At 46.6% G+C, this 24,270-nt stretch overlaps 1 protein-coding gene across 1 annotated transcript; it reads left to right on the top strand.

The window, feature by feature from the left end:
* Window positions 1–20,689: 20,689 nt before the first annotated feature.
* CITED1 (Cbp/p300 interacting transactivator with Glu/Asp rich carboxy-terminal domain 1) lies at window positions 20,690–21,944 on the top strand. The gene is made up of 2 exons (XM_064277970.1): window positions 20,690–20,784; window positions 21,362–21,944. Exons 1-2 carry the CDS (start codon window positions 20,725–20,727, stop codon window positions 21,881–21,883), a joined length of 582 nt encoding a protein of 193 aa, XP_064134040.1. The 5' UTR covers window positions 20,690–20,724; the 3' UTR covers window positions 21,884–21,944.
* The last annotated feature ends 2,326 nt before the right edge of the window (window positions 21,945–24,270 follow it).

Below are 24,270 nucleotides of genomic sequence, written 5' to 3'. Positions count from 1 at the left end.
CTTATTTCATCTATGTCCCCACCCACTTTCCCTCCACTACCAGTTGAATATTTTTAAAGCAAATCCCAGATGTACCTTTTCTGCCATAAATACTTCGGTATTGAACTGCTTTTTAAATCATTTTTTAATAATTATAAAAATAATACTTAAAGGCTGCATAAAATATGGAAAATGAAGAAATCATTCTCTAGGATAGACCACATGTTAGGTCACAAAGCAAGTCTTCATAAATTTTAAAATATTGAAATCATACAAAAGTATTTTCTCTGACTACAATGAAATGAAGCTAGAAATCAATAACAGAAAAAAAAACATGGAAAATACATAAACATATGGAAATTAAACAAAACACTATTAAATTATCAATGGGTCAAGGAAGAAATCAAAAAGAAATCACAAATTTCTTAGAGTCAAATGTATTAGGCTGGGTTTTCTAGAGAAGCAAAACCAGTGAAGTGTAGATAGCTAGCTATATGATAGATAGATAGACAGACAGACAGACAGACAGATAGATAGATAGATAGATCTCAATGAAATGGCTCATGCAGTTGAAGAGGCTGGTAAGTTTCAAGTCCACGGGTCAGCATAAAGCTGGAGGCTTTTACTGAATCATGAAGCTACAGGGGCTGACAAGCCCAAAATCAGCAGGTCAGACAGCAGGCTGTGGGCTCACAGGCTACGGAGGTTGATGAATCCAGGATTGGCAGGTAAAATGGCAGGGTGTTGGCTCACAGGCTGTGGAGGCTGATGAATCTCAAGAACTGAAGGTCAGGATCCAGATGCAGGACCCAGAGCAAGCAAGCGAGCTTTGCCAGAATGTCCATATATATACTGGATTCAGGCCACATCTCTGAAGAAACTTCCCTTACAACTGATTGGCTGATCACATCAAGGAAGATGACTACATCATTACATAACTGCCAAACTACATCATTATATAACTGCCAAACCACTGAGAGTCACGGCCCAGACAAGTCGACACACAACCTTAACCATCACAGTGCACACCTTCTCAACTTGGCACCTTTACACATCTCCTTAAACCATACCCTATCTCCAAATAAAGACAATTACAAAGTCAAACTTGGGCCTAACATGGCACAACTAACATGTGTACAACCAAAAACACAGAAGCCCTGTTTACATCTTATATTTTATAAGTGAAGAAAACAAAGATACTTAATGCATACAAGGAAGAAATACATATAACAATTGCAGTGTTTGTTTCTGCAACAAGTCACGTGGCCATAACAGGTTTTTAGAACTTTTTCTTCCACTGCCCATTCCGTTATTCCTTTACCCTCAGCAAGCACCTCAGGAGGTCATGGTTCTTTGCCTAGTAGGGTGACCCAAACCTTCATTCCTGAAGGTTCAGGGCCATTAGAAGTCATGTTGGAATTGGGTTGCCATAGCTTTCCATTGACTTTAATCACGGGGCATGATAGTACTAACAGACACCCTAAGCGATCCCTTGTATTCCACACATACTCTTTTTTACCTCCATTATGCAATATCAATCCAATTTCTCCTTGGTAGTTTGGGTCAATCACACCAGCCAATATGGTAACTCCCTTCTTTCCCTGTTGATCCACAGGCATGAGGAGCCCAAAGAAGACATATAGCATTCTTAACTTCCAGTTCAGTGGAATCAGTGTTGTATCTCCAGGTGGGAGCATTCGTCCCTTTGGAGCTAAGACCTTTAGATTCACAGAACATAGGGTCACAGAGACAGAAAGCAAAAATTTTGCAAGTGGGTAACTAGGGGTGATAGTGAGAGGTTCCACTCCCATTTCCACCACTTAATTCCTGGAACCATGAATCCCGGATATGAGAGAAAGAGCACCATATATTGGATGATGGTTTAGAGCATATACAGCCTCCTGGAGAAAATTGCTGCAACCCTGCAAAGTGTTGCTACATAGCTGGTGCCATAACTGTGTCTTTAGAAGGCCATTCCATCCTTCTATCAAGCCAGGTGCTTCAGGATGATGGGGAACGTGGTAAGACCAATGAATTCCATGAGCGTGGGCCCATCGCCATACTTCATTTGCTGTGAAGTGATTCCCTTGATCCAAGGCAATGCTGTGTGGGATACCACGACAGTGGATAAGGCATTCTGTTAATCCACAGATGGTACTTTTGGCAGAAGTATTGTATACAGAGAAGGCAAATCCAGAATAAGTGTCTATCCCAGTAAGAAGGAAACACTCCCCTTTCCATGATGGAAGTGGTCCAATGTAATAAACCTGCCACCAGGTTGCTGGCTGACCAACTCAAGGAATGGTGCCATATCAGGGACTCAGTGTTGATCTCTGCTGCTGGCACATTAGGGATTCAGCAGTAACTGTAGCCAAGTCAGCCTTGGTGAGTGAAAGTCCATGTTGTTGAGCCCAGGCATAACCTCCACCCCTGCCACCATGGTAACATTGTTCATGAGCCCACTGGGCAATGACAGGAGTGGCTGGGGAAAGAGGCTGACTGGTATCGAAGTATGTGTCATTCTATCCACATGATTGTTAAAATTCTACTCTGCCGAGTTCACCCTTTGGTGAGAATTCACATGAGACACATATATATTTGTTTCTTTGGCCCATCCAGAGAGGTCTATCCACACGCCTCTTCCAGATACCTCCTTGTCAGGAATTTTCCAGTCGTGTTCCTTCCAAGTCCCTGACCATCCAGCCAAACCATTGGACACAGCCCATGAATCAGTATACGATTGCACATCTGGCCATTTCTTCTTCCAAGCAAAGTAAACAACCAGGTGCACTGCTTGAACTGCTGCCCATTGGGAGAGTTTTCCTACACCACTGTCCTTCAGGGTGGTTCCAGAAACAGGCTGCAGTGCTGCCACTGTCCACTTTTAAATAGTGGTTGCATACCGCACAAAACCATCTGTAAACCAGACACGAGTTTTCTCTTTCTCAGTCAACTGATCACAAGGAACTCCCCATGAGGCCACAGGTGCAGACTGGAAGATGGAAGGTAATGTGACAGGAATGGAGATCATGGGCATTTGGGCTGCTTCCTCATGCAACTTACTCTGTGCTTTCAGGTCCTGCTCAGGCCCGATCTTGTACATACCACTTCCATTTAATGATGGAGTGCTGCTGTGCATGTCTGACTTTATGACTCTGTGGGTCAGAAAACACCCAGTTCATGATGGACAGCTCAGGCCGCATGGTGACTTGGTGGCCCATGGTTAAGCGTCCAGTCTCTACTAAGGCCTAGTAAAAAGCCAAAAGCTGTTTCTCAAAAGGAGAGTAGTTATCTGCAGAGGATGGCAGGGCTTTGCTCCAAAATCCTAAGGATCTGCACTGTGATTCACCAATGGGGGCCTGCCAAAGACTCCAAACAGTATCTCTATCTGCCACTAACACTTCAACCACCATTGGATCAGCCAGATCATATGGCCCAAGTGGCAGAGCAGCTTGCACGGCAGCCGCTGAACCTATTGCGGAGCCTTCTCTTGTTCAGGGTCCCACTCAGAACTAGCATCATTTTGAGATATTTGACAAATAGGCCAGAGTAGCACACCCAAATGAGGGATATGTTGCCTCCAAAATCCAAAGAGGCCCACCAGGCATTGTGCCTCCTTTTTAGTTGTAAGAGGGGCCAGATGTAACAACTTATCCTTCACTTTAGAAGGATAAATCCACACCACTGGACTAGGACTACTAGAAATTTAGTGAAGTGGAATGTGCCTTAATTTCTCACCCTCTAGCACGCAAATGTTTTACTAATAAGTTCAGAGTTGTTGACACTTCTTCGTTACTACAGCCAATCAACATACTGTCATCAGTGTAATGGACCAGTGTGACGTCTTGTGGAAGGGATAGGTGCTCAAATTCCCTGTGGACAAAATTATGACATACGACCAGAGAGTTGACACACCTCTGAGGTAGGACAGAGAAGGTGTATTGTTGGCCTTGCCAGCTGAAGGCAAACTGCTTCTAGTGTTCCTTCAAAACTGGAATCAGGAGAAAGACATGGGCCAGATCAATAGCTGCATACCAGGTACCAGGAGATGTATTAATTTTCTCAAGCAGTGAAGCCACACCTGGAACAGCAGCTGCAATTGGAGTCACCACCTGGTTAAGTTTACGATAATCCACTGTCATTCTCCCAGATCCTTCTGTTTTTTTGCACAGGCCAAATAGGAGAGTTGAATGAGGATGTGGTGGGAATAACCCACTCCTGCATCCTTCAAGCCCTTGATGGTGGCAGTAATCTCTGCAATCCCTCCAGGAAAGTGATATTGCTTTTGGTTTGCTATTTTCATAGGTAGGGGCAGTTCTAATGGCTTCCACTCGAGTTTTCCTACCATAATAGCCTTTACTTCACTTGTCATGGATCCAACATTGGGGTCCTTACAGTTTCTGAGTATATCTATTCCCATTATGCATTCTGGAACTAGAGAAATCACTCTAAGATGGGTTTGGGGACCCACTGAACCCACTGTGAGCAGAACCTGAGCTAAGACTCCAATAATAACCTGACCTCCATATGCCCCCACCATGATTGGTGGGCCACAGTGACATTTTGGGCCTCCGGGAATTAGTGGCAGTTCAGAGCCAGTATCCAGTAATCACCCAAAAGTCTGCTTATTTCCTTTCCCCCAGTGAATAGTCACGCTAATAAAATGCCATAAATCCCCTTAGGGAAGCCTGGGAGAAAGATTATCAGTACAAATTTTTGGCAGTGTAGTGGGGTCTTTCTTCAAGGGGGCCTGGCCTCCTATTCATTCAAGGGGCTGTGGGTCTGTAAACTCGGTCAAGTCTGGGAATGGAGTGAGGGGGCGTGACTCTCTACTCTGGCAATTTGAGTTAGACTAGCATTCATTTGACCTGGAATTCTTCTGCATGTACAGATCAAGTAAATATTTAGTAGATTTTTTTCATCTATTTCAGTCCTAGGGACACCAGGACTAAGTAACCAATACCATAAGCCCATACAGGTCAGACTATTCTGATTATGGCTTTGACTCAGCTGTCAATTATGGTAACTACACCCACCTTGTCTTTGTCTATTGAGTGCCACCACATGGCCCCTAACACCACAGAGTCCAATCAGCCCCATTATAGCTAGGTATCTTAATTCAGTTAGGGCAATTTCCACTGTCAATTCTGACTTACATAAAATAGCAATCACATGCATCAATTGGTCTCAATCCACCTGGATCAAAGGAGAATGAAGAACGCCAAGGACACAAGGCGATTACGAGCCCAAGAGACAGAAAGGGCCACATGAACCACAGACTACGTTATCCTGAGACCAGAAGAACTAGATGGTGCCCGGGTACAACCGATGACTGCCCTGATAGGAAACACAACAGAGAACCCCTGAGGGAGCAGAAGAGCAGTGGGATGCAGACCCCAAATTCTCATAAGACCAGACTTAATGGTCTGACTGAGACTAAAAGGACCCCAGTGGTCATGGGTCCCAGACCTTCTGTTGGCCCAGGACAGGAACCATTCCCGAAGCCAACTCTTCAGATGTGGGCTAGACTGGACAATGGATTGGAGAGGGATGCTGGTGAGGAGTGAGCTTCTTGGATCAGGTGGACACTTGAGACTATGTTGGTATCTCCTGCCTGGAGGGGAGATGAGAGGGCGGAGGGGGTTAGAAGCTGATGAAATGGACACAACGAGGGAGAGTGGAGGGAGAGAGCGGGCTGTCTCATTAGGGGGAGAGTAATTGGGAGTGCGTAGCAAGGTGTATATGGGTTTTTGTGTGAGAGACTGACTTGATTTGTGAACTTTCACTTAAAGCGCAGTAAAAAATATTAAAAAAAAATAGCAATCACAGCAGTCTTCAAGGATGCTGGGGCTCCCTTCACAAATTTGTTCCTCACCATTGCGGTAAAAAGTGTGTCCTCTGGGCACTCCCTGTGTAGGTCTGTGGGTTTAACCTGATAAATTCACTCTAACATGCCAGTTTTCCCTAAACCTTTGAATAACTTCTATAGTATACCAAGGCAAGTCTGGTACTTCAACTTGATTTAATGTAAGCCACCAAATAATCCATGCTTCAGCGAACAAACCAAATAAATTATTAGATCCTTTCCTAAACTCTCGAGCTGAACCACTGAATGAAGAATCTGCGCTTAGTGGGCCCATATTAATAAACTCAGACTGATACAACTTTATGTTCCTTGCACCATTATCCCACACTCTTAATAGCCATTCCCACAATATTCCCCAGGTTTCTGTTTGTATATGTTAGAAAAGTCAAAAACAGTTTTTTTGGAGTATAGTGTACCTCCTCCTGGGTCACACTTTGTACTTCACATTTTGGGGCTCACTGGGAGTTAAGTCCAGTTATAGGTCTAGGAGCAAAACTGGGTGGTGGGGTGGGTCCTGGGAACATTCAGCACTGTCTTGTAAGTCATCTACCTCAGGCAATGCCACAGGCAATGCCCAGGCACAGTCTCAGGCAATATCTCAGACAAAGGCTCTTCAGGCACGGTTGAATTAATCTCATCAGATAGGGGCGGAAGGCATAATGGTTTTGCTGGGGAGCGTGGCTTAGCAGACAAAGATGGAGTGATCTCTTCACTTGGGAGTGAGAGGGCTAGTTCTGTGGGAAGAAGTGATTCAATAAATAGAATTTAGGGGCTCAGTGTCCCCAGCTTCCTGATTATCTGCCTATATGTCCCCATCCCAAGTTTCAGGACCCCATTTCTTCCCAATCAATGCCCTCTCTTTAACTTCAGACACCACTGGCTGTTGGGAATTCAATTGGCATTGTAATTCAGCCACTCTTTCAATAAGACTCTGAGTTTGGTTTTCGGCAATATCAGCTCTGTTACTACAAGAAATAAGGTTTTCTTTCAGTGCACAAGTGGCAACTTTTAGATCTTTTATGCCATGCTTGAGCTGTCACTCTGAAGCCCTGAGCTCATCTCTTTTTTTTTTTTTTGCCACTTTGTCTAGTGAAGGTAGGACCAACCAACCAGCTTCCCTATACTTCTCATTCTGACTCAATTGCACAAAAATATCAAACATGCAATCATTCACAACCTCACTTCTCATCAACACTTGATCTATTGGTGGTGATACTTTGTGTATTAATATTGCCACCTCAGTCCATGGATTAGCAGCACCCCCTTCACCACTGGAGGCAGAGTCATCAGTGCCTTTAAGACTAGTCAAACTTGAGAATCAATTTAGAAAACTCATGCTTATGATTTTGTTTCTCTAGAACCACTCTCAGTACCAAATGTCTTAGGCTGGGTTCTCTAGGCAAGCAAAACCAATGAAATATATATATATATATATATATATATATATATATATATATATACATATATATATATATATATACATATATATATACACACACACCCTGGTGGCACAGTGGTTAAGAGCTTGGTTGCGAACCAAAAGGTGAGCAGTTTGAATCCACCAGCCACTCCTTGGAAACCTTATGGGGCAGTTCTACTCTGGATATACATAGTTGTTGTTGTTAGGAGCCATCAACTCAATTCCAACTCATAGTGACCCTATATACAACAGAACAAAACACTGTCCTGTCCTGCATCATCTTCATAAGCGTCATTATGCTTGAGCCCATTGTTGCAGCCACTGTGTCAATCCATCTCATTGAGGGTCTTCCTCTTTTTTGCTGACCCTCTACTTAACCAAGCATGACGTCCTTCTCCAGGGACGGACCTCTTCTGATAACATGTCCAAAGTATGTGAGACAAAGTCTTGCCATCCTTACTTCTAAGGAGCATTCTGGCTGTACTTCTTCCAAGACAGATTTGTTCATACTTTTGGCAGTCCATGATATACTCAATATTTCTTCACCAGTATGTGTGTGTGTGTGTATATATATATATACATATATATTTATATATGTGTATGTTTTTTTTAATATACGTATGTATACATACACACACACATAAAAAACCAAATCAAACCCTTTGCCACTGAGTTGATTCTGACTCATAGTGACCCTATAAAAAAAATTTTTTTTTTTAGGAACATAAAAAACCAAATCAAACCCGTTGCCATTGAGTTGATTCTGACCCATAGTAACCCTATAGGACAGAGTAGAACTGCCCCATAGAGTTTCCAAGGAGCACCTGGTAGATTTGAACTGCCAACCTTTTGGTTAGCAGCTGTAGGACTTAACCACTATGCCACCAGGGTTTCCTATATACATATATATATATATATATATATTTATCTTAAGGAAATGGCTCACGTGGTTGTAGAGGCTGGCAAGTCACAAGTCCACAGATCAGGTGTCAGGATGCAGGCTTCTACTGACTCATGTAGCTACAGAGGCTGACAAACCCAAGATCAGCAGGTCAGACAGCAGGCCTCTGACTCACAGGCTACAGAGGCTGAGGAATTCAGGATCAGCAGATAAGACAGCAGGCTGCTGGCTCACAGGCTGCAGAGGCCAACAAATCCCAAGAAATGGACGTCAGATGATGATAAGCCATATGCAGGATCCACAGCAAGCAAGCAAGCTTTGCCAGAACGTCCGTGTGTGTGTATATATATATATATATATATATATATATATATATATATATATATATATATATATATTGGATGCAGGCTACACCCCCAAGGAAACTCTTCTTCAACTGATTGGGTGATCACATCAGATCACATCATGGAGGATGACTACATCATTACATACTGACAAATTAAATCATTACATAGCTGCTAAACTACATCATTACATAACTGCCAAACCCCTGAGAATCATGTCCCAGCCAAGCTGACACACAGCCTTAACCATCACACTGAAAGCACAACATATCAAAACTTACGAGATGCAGTGAAGGCAGCACTCAGAGGGAAACTCATAGCAATAAATGCCTACATGTAAAAAGAAGAAAGATCTCAAATCAACAGTGTAACTTGACAACTCCAGGAACTAGAAAGAGAAGGATGAACTAAGCCTCAACGTATGAGGAGAAAGGAAGAAACAAAGATCAGAGCATAAATAAATAAAATTGAAAATAAACAACAGAGAGAATCAACAAGACAGGAAGTTGGTCCTTTGAAAAGATCAATAAAATTGAGAAACCTTTAGTTAGGCTGACAATGTAAAAATGAGAAAAGATGCAAATAACCAAAATAAGAAATTAAAGAGGGGACATTACAACTGATCTGATAGAAATAAATGGCATTATGACAGATTATGAACAACTGTACAGCAACAAACTGGAAAACCTAGATGAAATAGACAAATTCTTAAAAAAAAAAAAAAAACACAACCTACCCAAACTAACTCAAGGGGAAACAGAAAGTCTTAACAGACTCATAACAAGTAAAGGGACTGAATCAGTGATCAAAACCTCCCCTGCAAAAAAATAAAAGCCCTGAACAGATGGCTTCACTGGGGAATTCTACTAAACATCTAGAGAAGAACTGACACTAATGCTATTTAAACTCTTCTAAAAGATGAAGGAAGAACTACTCCCTAATTCATTCTATGAAGTAAACATAACCCTGATACCAAAACTATACCAAGACACCGCAAGAAAACTATAAACCAATGTCTCTTATGAATATAGATGCAAGAATCCTCAACAAAATATTAGCAAACAGAATCCAACAGCATATTAAAAGTCATACACCATGACCAAGTGGAATTTATTCCAGGAATTCGGAGATCTTTCAACATTAGAAAATCAATCAACATGATACACCACATCAAGAGAAGAAAGGAAAAGAACCATGTGATCATCTCTATGGATGCAGAGAAACCATTTCATAAAATCCAACACCTTTTTTGTTAAAAACCCAAAGAAGATTGGAAAAGAAGTGAAATTCCTCACTCTGATTCAGGGCAATGAAAAACCAACAGCCAACATTATATTTAATAGGGAACTAGAGAGCTTTCCCCTTGAAATCAGGAACAAGAAAGGGTACCCTCTTTCACCAATTCCATTCAATATTGTATTAGAAGTCCTAGCCAGAGCAATAAGACAAGAAAAAGAAATAAACAGTATCCAGATTGGAAAACAAGAAGTAAAATTATCTCTATACATAGATGACATGATCCTTTATATAGAAAATCCCAAAGAGTCCTGGTATGGAGCCAATCATGTCCCCCAAAATATGTGCTGTAAATCCTTACCTCTAGGTTTGTGGTTATAATCCCATTTGGGAATGGGTGGTCATTGTTACATTAATGAAACAGGATTAGTGCGGGATGTATCATCAATCTCTTTTGAGATATAAAAGAGATTAAACAAGTGAAAGCAGCAGAGATGGGGGAGAGATTGATGCCAAGCCACATGGAGATCTCCAAGGAACCGGGAAACAGAAGCTGAAGAAACAAGGGTGTTCCCCCAGAGCCAAGAGAGAGAGAAAGTGTTCCCCTAGAGCCAGTACCCTGAATTTGAACTTCTGGCCTGCAAAACTGCCAGGAAATAAATTTCTATTTCTTAAAGCCATCCACTTGTGGTATTTCTGTTATAGCAGCATTAAAAATAAAAAAAAAAAAATTTTTTTTGCATTAGATAACTTTTTTTTTCTATTGAACTTTAGATGAAGATTTACAGAACAAACTAGTTTCTCATCAGTTAGTACAAACATTGTTGTATGACATTTGTTAACAACCCCACGACATGTCAACATTCTCCCTTCTCAACCCTGGGTTCCCTATTACCAGCTTTCCTGTCCCCGCGCCCCTTTAATCTTGTTTTGTTTCATGGGTCTATTCAGTCCTTGGCTGAAGGGTGAACCTCAAGAGTGGCCTCATTACTGAGCTGAAAAGGTGTCCAGGGGCCATACTGTCAGGGTTTCTCCAATCTCTGTCAGGCCAGGGTTTCTTTTTGAGTTAGAATTTTGTTCTACATTTTTCTCCAGCTCTGTCCAGGGCCCTCTATTGTGATCCCTGTCAGAGCAGTCAGTGGTGGTAGCCGGGCACCATCCAGTTGTAACAGACTCAGTCTGGTGGAGGCTGTGGTAGATGTGGTCCATTACTCCAGCATTTGATAACTTAAGACAGAATTTGGTACTGGAGGAGTGGGATGCTACTCTAACAGACACCTAAAATGTTGAAGCGGTTTTGGAATTGAATAAAGGGTAGAGGCTGGAAAAGTTTTAAAGGGCCTAATAGTAAAAGCGGAAACCCTGGTGGCATAGTGGTTAAGTGCTATGGCTGCTAACCAAAAGTTCAGCAGTTCAAATCCGCCAGGTGCTCCTTAAAAACTCTGTGGGGCAGTTCTACTCTGTCCTATAGGGTCGCTATGAGTCGGAATCGACTCGACAGCAGTGGGTTAATAGTAAAAGCCTAGATTGCCTAGAGGAGACTGTTGGTGAAGTTATGGACGTCAAAGGCAATTCTGATGAGGGCTCAGAAGGAAGTGAGAAGAGCTATATAGAAAGTCTGTATCATCTTAGAGAACACATATGGCGCCAGCAACAGAATGTTACTAGAAATATGGACACTAAATGTGCTTTTGGTAAGGCTTCAAAAGAAAATGATGAACATGTGACTGGACAATGGAGGAAGGGCAATGATTTTTATGCAATGGCAAAGAACTTGTCTGAATTATTTTCAAATGTTCGGTGAAAGGTAGAACTTGTAAGTGATGAACTTGAATATCTGGCTGATGAGATTTCTAAGCAAGATATCAAGGGAGCCATGTGGTTTCTCCTTGCCACTTACAGTAAAATGTGAGAGAAAAGAGACGGACTTACACATGAACTGTGCAAAATGAACACAGAACTTAAACATTTGGAAAATTCTGTTGTACAAACTAAGGATATATGTCCTAGAATGTTCACCAAGGACGTGGCTGCACAATCTTTTCTTAAAGAAATTAAGCCTGTGACTGATGGATCTAACCAACTACCACAGGAGAAAATCCATCAATTTAGACTTAAGGGGACAAAGAAAAAATTAAAGGAGAGAATGCTGTCCGCCTATTGGAATTCTACAGGCAGGAAACAGACCAAAGGAGCTACATCTGCTGTCCTCCAAGAAAAGAAAAGAACCATCTCTGGAGCAGCTCAGAGATCAGCAGAACTCTTGGAAGCAGCGCAGGAAGCAGGCCCCTCTCGATTTCAAAGGGTAGAACCATGGTCTCAAGGATCTCAGAGTGGGGTCACATCCTCCTAGATTTCAAAGAGTCAGATCTTCACCACCTCTGTTCTGGAGAATGGGGTTGCCATTAAGCTGTACCAAGGGCATGGGACTACCACCCAAAGCTGAGGGGGCAGGGATGTTATGCACAAGGGGGCAGAACAGTGTTTGCCTGGGTCAAAGGTGTGGGGTCACCACTTAAGATGGACTAGGAGAATAAAAAAACAAACCTGTTGCCATCAAGTTGATTCCAACTAGGAGAATGGGGCCGTCTAAAGCCAAGGGAGCAGAGTCGCCATCCTAGAGGGCCTGGAAAGTGGAACTGAAGCCGAGGGGAATCCAGAATCCAGAGGGCGTTGCCAACACCCAGAGTCTAGAGGGCAGGGCCATTGCCCAAATGGTCTCAGAGAACAGAGAATTATTTTCAAGGCTTGAGAGCTAATGCAAATTATTCTGCTAAGTTTTAGGCTTGTTTGATGCCTGTATCCCTTCTTTTGCTCCAATTTCTCCCGTTTGTAATGGAAATATCTACCACGGGCCTGTTCCACCATTGTACTTCGGAAACAGATAACTTGTAATCTAGAATTCACAGGCTCACAGATGAAAAGGAATTTTGCCCCAGGGTGACATAAGCCTAAGGTCTCACCCATATTTGATTTAGATGATTCAGAAGTTGAGATTCTGTACTTGGAGTTGATTTAAGAGTTTGGGGATGATGTGATGGGGTGAATGTGTTTTGCATGTGGCAAGGACATGAATTTCAGGGGCCAAAGCATGGAATGTTATGGATTGAATTGTGTCCCCCAAAATATGTGTTGTAAATTCTAACCTCTATGCCTGTGGTTATAAGCCCATTTGGGAATGGGTTGTCTTTGTTATGTTAATGAAACAGGATTGTGTAAGGGGTGTCTTCATTCAATTTCTTTTGAGACATAAAAGACATTAAAGAAGCAATTGAAAGCAGCAGAGATGGCGGAAAGATTGATGCCAAGCCACGTGGAGATCTCCAAGGAACCAAGAAACATAAACTGAAAAGACAAGGACTTTCCCCTAGAGCTGACAGAGAGAGAAAGCCTTCCCCTAGAGCCAGCGCCCTGAATTCAAACTTCTAGCCTCCTATACTGTGAGGAAGTAAATTTGTTTGTTAAAGCCACCCACTTGTGGTATTTCTTTTGTAGCAGCACTAGACGACTAAGACACGTCAGCAAGAAAACTTCGAGAGCTAATAGGGGAATTTAGCAAAGTTGGCAGGGTACAAGGTCAACAAACAAAAATCACTTGGGTTTCTATACACCAGCAGTGAGAAATCTGAAAGGGATATTAGGGAAACAATTCCATTTACAATAGCATCTAAGAGAATAAAATACCTAGAAAGAAATCTAACCAGGGATGTGAAGGACTTATACAATGAAAATTATAAAACACTACTGAAAGAGATTAAAAAATAAATACATGGAAAGATGTTCCATGTTCATGCATTCATGCCCATTGCTTTGTATGCATATTCATACTTGGTTAGAAACACATTATTTAATTTTATACTCTCTGTGCCCTTTGCAGCCTGGCATCATACTTAAGCAACCTTATACCTAGCATTATCTTTAGTATTTTATTGTGAATATTTTCCCATGAATAAAAGTTTCTGAAATCAGGATGATTTTTTTTTGGGTGTCAACGTATCCAGGGATACTCCCTTACCATGGACATACAGATTGCTTTCCATTTTTCACAAATATAAAAAATTCTGCTCCCAACATTCTTGAGCAAAGACCTGTGCTTTTTAAATTTTCTGCACACATATTTAGTATATGTTTCTGGCAGCCCCTCTGTAAGTTTACAGGTTGTCCTATAAAGAGTGATCATCTTTTATTGGTCCCAAATTTACTTGGCATTTCGCTCAGGCAGCCCTTGGTTCTAAAGGGTCGGATTTTGAGACCAAATCCGCATTTTCCTCTCCCTCTCCTTCCTGAGACCTCCTTCATCCCCACTCAGCCTGGTTTTTTAACTAAGTGTTATAGAACCTGAAGTGTGTGAGCTTAGGCAGGGCTAGGAGGAGAGAGGAAAAGAATCAGAAGGCACAGTGTAATAACAGCCAGCATTTATTGAGCACTTACTACATAGCAGGCACCGGCCTCCTTACTCTCCCAGGCAGCAGTGTTTATAGGGACAAGGATAAGGCATTTGCAGATAGCCTGACCTGGGCTGAAAAACCAGCCCCTTCGCTTCGTGAACTTGGGCAAATCTCGTAGACTGGGTTTCACCTTCAGTAAACCATACCTCGCAGACCTGTCCTGAGAATTAGATGAAGGATGGGAACATGCCTGCCCAATGCTGTGAACATGAGGTTCTTCCTGGGTAACCATCCCTGTACTCCCCTTGCTTCGTGAGCTCGCAGCCTAGTTGCCAAGTTGGAGATAAGAGTTCAGAGGACAGCTCTGAGCTTGGCTGGAGCAGACTGAGAAGTCAGTGATCTGGGGGATATTTGCAAAGAAATGAAAATGTCTCTTTTGCCCCCTCCCAGCCTCTGCAACTAACCTCACCTCCCATCTCCCCCCAAAAGGAAAGGGAAGATTTTTGTGCTCACAGCTGAGTGCTTGAAGCCTCTCTTTCCTTATCCCCAGGAGGTGGGCAGTGGAAATGACAGGAAGTCACTAGTGGGGAGGCCCTTTCTGGCAAGTGGGCACAGAGAAATGCGGCGGAGGGCGCTCCTTTTTCTGCCCTTCAATGGTCCGGATGGGGGAGGGGGCTGGCTATTGAGCAACTGCTTGGGAGACACTCCAGAAGCGGAGATGAACATATGCCTCTTTCTAACAATTGGCCCGGGAGTCATCCAATAGATGGAGGGTGGATCCGCACCTTCCGGATGGATCAGGAGTCTGCAGTGGAGAAGCCGCTGCCGCCGCTTCCAGACTGCTTCGGAGCTGGGGGGAGGGGGAGAGGTCCAGGTTCCAAATTAGCAACACACAATTGGAGAGCCTGGGGCCGGCTTCCCCACCACGTGGTTTTCACAGAAACATTTTTTCACCGCAGGCAAACACCAACAGGGCTTCAGGGTGTGTTTTACATGCAAACCCTATGAAGCTGTAGGGTCTTGACAAATCCCAACTTTAATCAGAAGGAAATAACACGGCCCCACGGTCTTTGGGCAAAGTGAGAAGGTGCAGAGATGGAGGGTAGGATGTGGTTGTCACCGGGGATTTGAATTGGGACGGGGTGGGGGAGGGGAGGAGTGGAAGTGCGCTAGGCAGCTTTCCGAAGTGGAGAAAAGGTTTACCGGGCGTCCAGGGCACTCGCCCCAGCTTCCTCCACGTGCCAAGGAAGGGCCTTGATCCGTGCCTCGGTTTGCTCCCCATCTCTAAGTCAGTAAGCTGGTCAGTCCGTCAACAAATAGAACTTTGTTAGAAGAGCAAATACAGGACACTTGGGAGTACTAAAAAAAAATAAAGAGGAAAAAAAAGCTTCAGATCTTCAAATTTAATTAAGAAGACAGAACACATACATAGTGACAAAAACTTCATTACATCCCCCCCTTTTTAACATCAAGACTTTTAAAACAGCATGTTTTATGAACAGTGCAAACTAAGTACTTGCTTCTGAAAGGCGACAAAACGAGAGTTTGATACAAGAGTAATCCTGGTAGCCTTCCTGTAAGAGGTGAGATGGGAGCTTGTTGGTCACAAAGAACACGAATTGAGGGAGAAGACCCAGACCTTTTTCCCTGTAAGGATTTATAAGATAGCATCCCAACCCCATAAAGATGTGCTCTGAATGCGAAATGGTCTTTCTAGATGGAAATGATTCTATAATCATAATAAAATGACCGGCATCGTACGAAGGCAGGAGGGATCCCCGCAAACCTTGGCCCTTGGCTTCTCGGCAAGTTTTGTGAGGTGCACCTGGCCCCACGGTCCCGGAGGGCATCATTTCTCCGGTCCGCTTCCCGCCAGCCTTCTTCCGCCCTGGGTGACACAGGAGAGAAACACTCAAACCCAACCCCGGCTCAGGCCTCCAAGGGAGGCCACCGCTGCTAGATAAGACCTTGGTGCGGCTCTGCCCGGAATCCAGATACTTCAAGTGGAAAAGGACCCCCACGCCTCGGCCCTTCAACCAGGGAGATGGTGCAACCCAAAGCATGTCGACTGGCTCCGACAAAGCCTTGCAGAATACCTAAATCCTGCTCCGCGGGCCCCGTCTTGTATTCGTCGGCCTCCTCCGGGTGATTTCCTGATCCCACAGCTCTCCGTCGAGCCCCCTGGACCCCACTCTGGCCACCCGTTAGATTTAGGTCAGAAAACAGACACTAATAGCTCTCTCTCGCCTCAACGAAATTACTAAGTGGAATTTATTGGGCAAGTCCATGCAGGGCGGTGGGGAGAGCCCGGGCCCCAGGCCCGGGCCCCAGAAGCTTCAGAACCGCAGGAGCCGTCCGGGACTCCAACAGAGGAGAGCCCGCAGCTTAGGTCTGCCAGCCCCACCCCAGGAGCCGTGGCAGGTCCCCGAGGCTGCCGGATCGACGGGGCAGCAAGGATTCCGCTCCCTAGCCGGCCCTTCGCTTTCACACGATCCGCGGTGACTGCACCAGCTCGAGCGCCTTTAAAGGGCCACACACGCCAGCCGCCACTATAGAATGTTCCCGGCGGCACAGCTGCAGAAGGGGCACCGCTGAGCCGCCGAAAGGAGGCTGGCTTCACCCGGCCACCCGCCAGCAGCCCGCCAGCTAGGGGCCCTTCCCAGCGACTAGGAAGAGGGCCAAGGAAGGTATAACCCGCTCGGGCCCTCCGTGAGTATCCAGTTCAGATTTTGCCACCAACTGGCCCACGAGCCAGGACATGTGCTAATAATGCCCTAAGCCAGTTATAAAGACATGGAAATTGGGGGGAGGAAAAAAAAAAAAGAGGGGGGGAAGGGTCTGTCCTTCCTGGGATTCCTAGCCGAGGCCAGCCTGCTGCCGTATGCATGTGCGTCAGGGCTCTCCGGGCGGCAATGAGGGCTTGAGAGCCGGGTCCCCCGCGCGGGGAAGGGAGCGCGGTGGCCGCCACCGCCACCGCCCCGAAGTCCGGCGCCGAAGCTGCGGGCGGGCGCGGGCCAGGGCTGCTTGGCGCGGCACGGTGCGGTGCGGCGGTGGCGCGGCGCGGCGCGGCGGTGCGGGCTTTTCCCAGGCTCCCCGGGGTCGGGTGGCCACCGGTGCGGCCGTGGGCACCAAGCGCGACCCGTTCGAGCAGGCGGCGTGCGTGTCAGGGATTGGGTTCTCCGCCGCTTCGCTCCCGACTCACCGGGCTGCGCGTTTCCCTCTCTCCAGGGCAGGCGGCTTCGCGGAGGTAAGCCGGGCCGCCCGGCAGGGCGCAGGGCAGGGCGCCGGGCCGGGGACACCCACGGAGCGGGCGTGAGAGCAGTCGGCCGGGTCTGGAGGCTGCCAGGCGGGCCGGAGGGCTTCGGCGGACTTGTTTTCTGTTTGAAAGCTGCTGTGCTGGGGGCGGAGGGGCCGCGGCCGCCTGCCCGCCCGCCCGCGCGCCTGTTCGCTTGCCTGCGCGCCCGCGCCAGCCTGCCGGGCCAAATACCAGCTTCTCCGAGGCAGACGGTAGCACCTTTTCTCCCTGCGCCCGCGCTTTCTTCGGCTTGTCTTCCACCGACTTTGCTAATCGCCCGGACCACATCTGGACGCTCCGGCTCCGGGGCTGCACAAAACTCAGGTTTCCTTCAGGACTGGAGACGAAAGGGGCTTTTCAGGCCGAGTTCAGCGGAATTGCGGGGTGGGAGTTAGGGAATTTGCGCAACTTGCCTCTGCTACCCAATCGACCTCGGCTCTCCCCCCATACACGCCCACACTCACACCCCCACCCCCCATGCACACACCCCTCTCCCTATAAAGGAGGGCGGTCTGGCCCGGCTCCTCGGCTGCTTGCTCAGTCGGTGCCCAGCGGAACACCAGACTTGGAATCAGTCAGACTGCGAATCCCGGCTTCGCCACTTTCTAGCGCTGTGACCTTGGCAAGTTATCGCACCTCTCCGAGGTTTTCTTGCTCTCTTCCCTTCGGCGGGGTTAGAACACTGACCGCAGACGGCTTGGCTAAGGGGGGAGGCTCAACCTGGGACCGCGTAGGGGGCTCGGTGGGCGCTAAGTAAGTGTGAGGCGCGGGAGCGGCCGGCGATGGAGTGCGCCCCCGCGCCCGGAAACAACGCCCGGCTCCAAACTCGCCACCGGGGCGAAGACCCCGCGCCGCTCCCCTTCTAGCCCTTCAGTCTCTAGGATCAGTTTCTGATCCGGCAGTTGCGGAAACGGTCTCTGGGAGCTCGCGCCCACGTTGCAGGGATGCTGCTAGCCACCTCTAGCACCGGCGGCTGCACCTGAGATGTGGGGAGGAGGGCAGCCGAGCTGTCTGCAAACAACGGGCCTTTCGTTTTCAGGTGGCAAAACTGACTGGTCTGACTAGAGCTCGTCCAAATCAAGCCGCAGTGTTGTTTGGAATTTAAAATTTCTCCTTCAGAGTGAGAAACTAGCAATCGAGATGGAACCATCTGGTTGGTGTCATTTTAACTTTTGGTCTCTCAACAGGTGAAAGACAACCTTTCTCTCTCCTCTCTCTTTCCTTTCTCCTTCCCACCACCCTCTAGGAGGGAGAGGGCTAAAGCTAAGGGTAGGCTGTGGGGCCGGGAGCCGCGAGGGACCAGTCGGTGAGGAGACACTTGTTGCTCTGTTTCCCAGCCGCCTCTCACTGCTGTTTCTCGCAGTGGTCGGCTCGAGGCTTGGAGAGTTGGCTGGCACGTTTAGTCGCTGCCAAGTTTTGCCCTCGAATGGATTGTGGGGTTAGGGGAGAGGTGGAAAATTGGGGAAGCAGGGTCGGGAATTCTAACCGAAATTGGTTGTTTCTTCAAGATAGACTGAATAACACTTACTGAGCGCCTACGGAGTACAGGCCTGGGCTTGGGGTCTGGGCGGGTGGCGGGGATGACGATGGGAGGCTGCAGACCTGAATGAAGACAGGGTCGTGCCTAGAGGAGCTCACACCCTGAAAAGAGATGGTAAAATGGTCTTTCTCACAAACTGATATCAGAACAGAGGTAGTTTTTTCTTCGCTCTTTTTCCTGTTCTCTGTGGTTCTTGTTCTTGTTTTGTACGTTCCAGTAACAGGCGGCATAAAGGAGAGGGAAAAGTGGATATGAATGGGAATAGATGGGCAGGGCCCCCCCCCCGACATTTTTCTTAGAACATGAAAATTCTTTGATATTGAAGGTGCTAGTTCGAATCCACCAGCTGCTTCTTGGAAACCCTATGGGACAGTTCTATTCTGTTCTGTAGGGTTGCTATAAGTAGAAATTGCCTCGACGGCAACGGGGTTAGGGTTCTCTAAGACGATGTGGATTAGAAGGAGGGATATGATCACTGGCTTGAAGGAGCAGGGCTCCAAACAAGCAGTGGTGGGGGACCCAGAAACTGATGATTGTTTTTACTCATGTTTTCTTTTTTCCCTATTTTTCTTACAGCCTGCCCCACCCCACCCCCACAGTAAGTGGTGCAAAGGTGATACAGAGAGATGGTGCTCTAATTTACCAATTGCAGCTAGTGTATATGGAGCTTTTTTTTTTTTTTTTTTTAAGAAAAAGCTTCTAGGAAAATAACGGGAGTTTGCAGAGGTGTTTTATTTTCTGGTTTGGGGGGGAGTTCTTTTTCTTTCATCCTCTTATCCTGTGGCACTTGAGCCAAAGAATCATTTTTCCTGCAGCCATTTGAGTTATTCGAAGTATGATGACCTGGCCACTGGTCAGGTGAGCCACGTGGGCATAGGAGTGCTAGCTAGATCCTGGTCCCAGAACCACTGCTGCTTGACTGGAAAGCCATTGAATTTCTGTGTCTCAGTTTTTCCTCTAGAAAGAATTATGACCACCTGTCACTACAGGTGAGTATAGCTGGGCTGAGAGCTCTGGGGCAGATGTCCTGGGAAAGCCCAGTGCTGGGACAGTCTTGGAGGAGCCTTGAGGCATGGAAGAAACTGAGATATTCCTAGCTGCTCTCTGACTCTGGCTGCCTCAGAGCTCCCAGAACACAGTGATCAGTCTTGTTCTCTAACAGATATGCCTCAAGGCAGGGCTTTGGAGCCCTGCGACATTTGCTACGGGGACTTGTTCCTTCCCTGTCTTGTGCTGCAGCCTCCAGAGCTTTCTAGGTCTTCCTTGCCCTGACTCCTCACTTTCTCTCAGACCCAATGGCTGCCCAGGCTCTCCAGCTCTGGTATTGATTGCCCATTGCGACAGCTCATGTAAGGATGTTCCTGCCCTCAGAACCAGGAGCAGCACCATCTTCCTCCCCACTCCCCCAATCACTTGCATGAGGAAACAGTCAAGTGTGTTGCCTCCCGGTGATGTGGGCAGCTGGCTGTCTGAGCAGCACCTGGCTGAATAAATCAAGCACCTTTCCTATCCCAGGCAAAAGTTCCAGCTTTATTTTCTCCCTTTGCTCAGGTGGTCTCTGGTCTCAGGTCTAACTTTGTCACCTTTGTTCTCTTGTAACGGTGTGGAGTTGCTCAGCTTCAAGCCTCGTTAGTGCTTTCTTGATGAGTAAAGCCTTTTGTCCTTACCATGTTTTCTCTCTCACATACAGCACAACAGTTCCAGCTGGAAGGATCATCTCTCACCGATTTATCCGACTTCTGCCAAGGCTCTGAAATGCCAACTATGTCGAGACCTGCACTGGATGTCAAGGGTGGCACCTCACCTGTGAAGGAGGTAAGTTTTGCCATTTTACAGGGGGAGACACTGAGGCATGGAAAGACTGACGTGTCTAGGGTGGATCATGTGCTAAGCCCTCCTGAGTGGGATATCTAATGTCCTTTGGTAGAGAGGAGACAGCAGGGCTTTCTCTGGTGAGAACAAGAATAACTTTTGCCTAAACATGGCCAAATTGAGCCCTTTAGAGGTGTTGAAAAATGGCGGGGAAGGGAGCAGAAAAATAAAATTGGAAAAAGATCACTCCGTTGAAAATGTTAAAATGAAGCTGAGAAGAGGACCAACGAGATGCCCTTTTAAGAATGGTGAGCTGGAGATCAGAGGAAGGGGAATAAAAATTACGAACCCATTTAGGATGGCAGGTGCCCCAGCACTAGAACTTGGGACTGAGCTCAGTGCTCAGAGCCATGGGAGCAAAAGGATGCTCAAGCTGGGGTCCCAGCTCTCCAGGAAGCCCTCTTGCTACCTCTCTCCCACTAGCCTCAAATAAAGCATATGTAGGGCCCCTCTGGGCCTGCTGAATGGCAAGGAAAAAGCCAAGGACAGGTGCTATGACACGCCTTTTTCTGTCTTCTAGGATGCCGACGAAGAGATGAGCTCTCTGGCCTACCCTGACTTGGAAGTGAAAGATCACAAAGCAGTGGCCATTCTGCACTACCCTGGGGTGGCCTCAAATGGAACCAAGGCCAGTGAGGCTCCCACTAGTTTCTCAGGATCTCCATCTCCAATGGGCTCTCCTACCACCTCTCCCACCAAATCCCCACCCTTCAACCTACACCCTGCCCCACACCTGCTGGCCAGTATGCAGCTGCAGAAACTTAATAGCCAGTATTATGGGATGGATACCACCCCTCCAGACCAACCCGGGGAGGAAGGGTTCCTACAAAACTGGGCCCTTGGGGCTCTGGAGGGAGAGGAAGGGTCAGAATCTCCTACTGGTGGCCAGAGCCCGGCTATCATCGATTCAGACCCCGTGGACGAAGAGGTGCTGATGTCGCTGGTGGTAGAACTGGGACTGGACCAAGCTAGTGACCTTCCAGAGCTGTGGCTGGGGCAGAATGAATTTGACTTTACTGCGGACTTTGCAACTGGCTGTTGATGTCAATTATTCCTAAAGATGGAGGAATAAAACTACTAAGCCTGTTGTAAATAAAAGTTACAAAGAGATGGGCAGACTGGGAATGTTTTTTTATTGAGGTCTTAAGACATGTAGTGCATCTGGTCTGATGCCCTTTTAGTAATTCTGAGGCCCATGGTGGGGTTGGGGGTAGATAGCTCAGAAGGAAATAGAGGTGATGGGAGAAGTGGGAAGGGCTGCTCGCTGAATCCTACCCCACACCACCCCTGGCATTATCTCCTTAGGGGTCCAAGAACCTAGCCCCTGCCCAACTCACTACCCTAGGACCCCAGGAACACTGTCGTATTTGGGGATGAATACCGGAGCTGGCTGAGGGGTATTATTGGGAGACTGGTAGAGACCCTTCTGCAGCTGCCTCACCACTTGCACATCCTCACAAGTCTAAAGGGTTGCATTGGCCACAGGGGGACACACTTCACCAACTCTAGAAGCCACCACCCCCATCCACTCTCCAGTTCTAATCTTGTTGACCCTGTAAGGCCATTCCTTTGCTTTTTGCCTATAGGCAAAAAAAAAAAAAAACGGCCTAAGAAGGACCCTTCGACCTGGGAGCTTCAATTTCTCTTGAAAATTGTAAAAGCTACAGACCCCTACCAAGAAGCTAGGATCCCAGGTGCCATCTTCAAACCCCTCAGATAGCTGTTCCAAGCCAGTCTGGAACCCTGTCCCCTAATTCCTAACTCTCTGATCCTGCGGGTATGGGAGCAGCCTGCTGCCTCTCTGTCTTGTAGATACAGATCAGGGCTGGGCTTGACCAGTGTTAATGTTTGAGGATACATCCCATGCCCTCAGACTAGATGCTGAGGAGGCAGCGGCATCAGGAGGAGCATGCCAAATAGTGAGACAGCAGCGCTGAACTGGGTCCTGGCCTTGTGGGGCCCTGATCCAGCCCCCTCATATTGATACAACCCTAGTGCTTTTCAAACTCCTCAGCCCACATTTCAGACTCCCAGAGACAGTCTTCCTTGAATGCTGAAAACTACTCCAATAAGCCTCTCAGGACTAGCATCAATTCTGTCCCTCGGCGAGGTCTTTGGGAGAAGTCCATTAGCAAAATCAATTCATTGGATTCAGCACTCCCTGAGCATATGCTCTGGCAGACACTTTGTTAGGAACTGGGAGCATGAATCAGATAAAGTTTGCACCTTTTGGGGGTTCCCCGTCTAAAGAAAATGGCCACAAACAAATTATAATGCAACATAGTATTTCTTATTACCAGGTGGGGAGCGGGGGAGGGAGAGTGCTATTAGATTCCAGAGTAGACAACATCTCCATCTACCTAGGAAGTTTGGGGAAGGCTTCCTGGTATTGACCTGGTTCATTTGTTTGTGTTTATATCTCACAAGTAATAAATGCATGATACAAATCTGCTTGTAAAAAAAATCAGAGATTTTACAGATAAAGCTAAAGTAGGCTTTGGCCAACTCTCCCTCAGTCCCGATTGCTCTTGCCCTCCACAGATGTAGCAACTTGTTTATCTGTTTTTATGGTGTGTGCTTTACAGGTCTTGCTCTGTGCCTTCACATACAGATATGTCTACCCACAGAAAGAATTAGGTTTTAAAATAAAGTTAGAAGTCAGCCAAGGGAAAAATGGGTGAGATAAAAATCTGCTACACAGATGCAGTTCATGAAAGGGGCTGGAAGTGGCTAAAAACAGGAGTTGAACATGCAAGGTTGTCTTAGTCATCTAGTGCTGCTATAACAGAAATACCACACGTGAATATGGCTTTAACAAAGAGAAAATTATTTCCTCGCAGTAAAGTAAGCTACAAGCCCAAATTCAGGGCGTCAGCTCCAGGGGAAGCCTTTTTCTCTCTGTTGGTTCTCGAGGAAGATCCTTCTCATCAATCTTCCCCTGAACTAAGGACTTCTCTGCACAGGAATCCCGGGTCCAAAGGATGCACTCTGCTTCCAGAACTGCTTTCTTGGAGGTACGAGGTCCCTGTGTCTCTCTGCTCATTTCTCTCTTTTGTATCTCAAAAGAGATTGCCTCAAGACACAATCCAACCTTGTAAATTGAGTCCTGCCTCACTAACACAACTGCCACCCATCCCCCCTCATTAACATCATAGAGGCAGGATTTACAACACAAAGGAAAATCACATCAGATGATAAAATGGTGAATAATCACACAATGCTGGGAATCATGGCCTAGCCAAATTGATACACGTATTTTGGGGGGACACAATTCAATCCCTGACAAGGGTCGTATGGCTAGTGGAGGGTAGTGGGCGGAGATGAGGCTGAAGAAGCTTGCAGGAGGCCTAGTATACAGGGCCTTCAAGGCCAGGCAGGAAGCCAGCCCTTATCCTTAGAATCACCAGTCCTGTGGCTTGTGGATAAGGT

This window comes from Loxodonta africana, chromosome X (assembly GCF_030014295.1).
Source record: "Loxodonta africana isolate mLoxAfr1 chromosome X, mLoxAfr1.hap2, whole genome shotgun sequence".
Taxonomy (NCBI): Eukaryota; Metazoa; Chordata; class Mammalia; order Proboscidea; family Elephantidae; genus Loxodonta; species Loxodonta africana.
Note: the sequence above shows the minus strand (reverse complement) of the source record. Positions and strands in the feature narration are given on the sequence as shown.

What these genes read in the sequence shown, in the direction of transcription:
- CITED1 (XM_064277970.1), top strand. Translation starts at nt 20,725, where the DNA reads ATGCCAACTATGTCGAGACCTGCACTGGATGTCAAGGGTGGCACCTCA. An exon ending in GCACCTCACCTGTGAAGGAG is followed by an intron (nt 20,785 to 21,361) that starts GTAAGTTTTGCC and finishes TCTGTCTTCTAG; the next exon opens with GATGCCGACGAAGAGATGAG.